The sequence below is a fragment of the Triticum urartu genome, chromosome 6 (assembly GCF_003073215.2).
Source record: "Triticum urartu cultivar G1812 chromosome 6, Tu2.1, whole genome shotgun sequence".
NCBI classification, from domain to species: domain Eukaryota; kingdom Viridiplantae; phylum Streptophyta; class Magnoliopsida; order Poales; family Poaceae; genus Triticum; species Triticum urartu.
The window spans coordinates 17870684-17873325 of NC_053027.1; the positions used below are offsets into that span (position 1 = coordinate 17870684).

General features: G+C 46.7%; 1 protein-coding gene across 1 annotated transcript; it reads right to left on the reverse strand.

The window, feature by feature from the left end:
- Positions 1-392: 392 nt before the first annotated feature.
- Positions 393-1463, reverse strand: LOC125513414 (ervatamin-C-like). The gene has a single exon (XM_048678536.1). The coding sequence runs from the start codon at positions 1461-1463 to the stop codon at positions 393-395; it is 1071 nt and encodes a 356-aa protein (XP_048534493.1).
- Positions 1464-2642: the final 1179 nt, after the last annotated feature.

Below are 2642 nucleotides of genomic sequence, written 5' to 3' on the forward strand. Positions count from 1 at the left end.
CCTGCTTTTTTGGTCTGGGGAGCAGCATGGTGAGCAGGCGCCCCTGCCACTGATGGAGCCGGAGTGCGAGCCGCTGGGGAGGCATGCCGTTGAGGTGATCTGGGAGGAAAGGAACGGAAGGAGACGAATCGCACGGTGAGAAGCAGAAATAAAATTGGGGCGAGAATTAAGGCTCAGTTAATAGTAGGTTTTGGAACAGCGGCACGTTGGGCTGGCGGAGCGTGCGGTGACGATCAAATAGAAAAGACGCACCCCTAAAATAAAAATGGAGAAAAAACAATAATAAGTCTAGGCGTGCGCTGAATGTTAATCACATGGTTACACACATGCGCAACAGTTTGCTTTTCATTTAGACTGCCAACATTATTTTCATGATATCATTCCCGTCTTTCTTAATTTTTCACTGGGTACGACGCTCCTCCCATCAGGATGCCGCATAAGCCCTCGGTGCCACCGTTCACGCCTCGCGCCATGCGGATGTAGCCGTCTTCACCCCATTTTGGCCCCCACGAGTTCTTTATGATCCAATAATCTATGGGGTCAGTCTCATCTGTGGTGCCGTAACCCACCACCGTCATTGAGTGGGTCTGATTCGTCCCACAGGGACCAACAAAGACGCCTCCTCCATAGCGCCGGAATGTCTTCGTGTCAATCCCCACAACGACGGGCTGGGCCGCCACCGCCTGCAGCAGCGCAACCTCGTCTTTTGGCGGCACCTCTTTGAAGCCGTCGATGGTGACGATAGGGTCCTTTCGTTTTGGCACCAAGCAGTAGCCGTGGTCATCGGCAAAGTACGGGTAGTCGGCCTCCGTCGAGATTCCTCCGTGGTCGATCATGTACTTGAAGGCCAATACCGGGTTGCCGCCTTTACAACCGCCACTTTCTTTGTCGCAGTCTATGAGCTGCTGCGCAGACAACGACACCAGCTTCCTCGTCCTGATGGAATTGATGCCTTCCACTGCGGCTGTCGCCGCGAAGGCCCAACAAGCCCCGCACCCTCTCTGCATCTTCACGTTTGTCACCGCCGACGGGCGTTGGTCGTACCCTGTCATGCGCCAGTCCACGTATATTGGGTAGTTGTCACGCGCGGCAAGGACGCCGTGTGTGACCCGGTCTTGGCTCTGCTTCGCACTGTTTGGCAAGGGGCTGGAGCAGCGACCGTACCCGTCGTCGACCTCTTCATCGGTCATGTCACCAAAGAGGTTGAGGCTCAGCTTGTAGGGAGCGCCACCATGGTTGAATTTGTGGACCATGCGAGCGTTCTCCTTAAACACGCTGAAGCGCCGGGCCTTTTCGCCGAGGCCGCGTGCGACACTGTGATGCTCGCACCAGCGATCGTACAGTGCCCACAGGGACTTCTCCGACGCCAAGTCCGTGTCCGTGATGTCCACGGAGCTCACCGCTTGCATCGCGGCAACAAGCACGATAGCCATGAGTAGTATCGTTGCAATTGCCCTTGCCATTGTAAGCCCTAGGCAGCTCTTGGGGGTAGCGTGGGTGTTGTTGGTAGATTTAGTCCTCCTTATATAGCAGAATCCTGTTGGCGCACGCGCAGTTTCTGCCTATGATAAATCCATTTCGCGCCATCTGATGGCAAGTATATTACCTCTTGGAAGGTAAAGATATGGAGAACAATTTTTTTAGGGTTAATATGGACTTTTCGCTTTATTTCACAAATAAGGAAATAAATTATTCTGTCATTGAAACATGGTGCTTTTTTTTTTTGCGGGTGATTGAAACATGGTACATATCTCTTGGAAAATTATGATTGAATAGATAAAGGAAATATTTTATCCACTAATAAGGCATGCCTATTATATCTGTAAGCCACCCATGAATATTTATTAGGAATGTTATCAAGTAAATAAGGCATGACTATTATATATGGAAGCCATGCGTGCCTGCCATATATGGAAGTAAAATAAAACAATTTCATGAGTTTCCTTTGAAGATAGTGAAAAATGCTATCCACTAATAAGGCATGCATGTTATATATGTAAGCCACCCATGAATATTTGGCAAAAGTGTTATCTAATAATAAGGCATGACTATTGTATATGGCAGCCATGCGTGCCTGTTATATATGGAAGCGAAATAAAAAAAATCATGAATTTTCTTTCAACATAATGAGAAACGTATCCACTAATAAGGGATGCCTATTATTTTTGTAAGCCACCCATGAATATTTGGTAAAACAACAGTATCCAGTAATAAAACACGACTATTATATATGGAAGCCATGCATGCCAGATATATTCAAGAAAATAAACTAATTCATGAATTTCCTTTAAACATAGTGAAAAGTGAGGTTAAAAAATCATTTAACATTTCTTTTTTGACAAGAAGTTTTAGAATATTATGCGTGGTCAAATGCACCCTTAATGAGTCGATAATTCAGATTAAGTATTTCTCTTCCCTACTAGCTAGGAGGTAAGAGGTGCCATCTTAAAAGTGCTCTTCTGCGTATACCCTGGATTAATTACAAAATGCTGAAGTAGTGGACCGACCCATAGCCAAGGTCATCACTAGAAAATTTCTAGCTACATGGTGAATCTGGTTGTAATTGTTAGAGATACTAGATGACACCCGGCGCTTTGCGGCGGTACTTTGTAGCATTGTATTGGAGAAGGATTTATGAAGCA

Coding starts and splice junctions, on each gene's coding strand:
- LOC125513414 (XM_048678536.1), bottom strand. CDS start 1,463: ATGGCAAGGGCAATTGCAACGATACTACTCATGGCTATCGTGCTTGTT.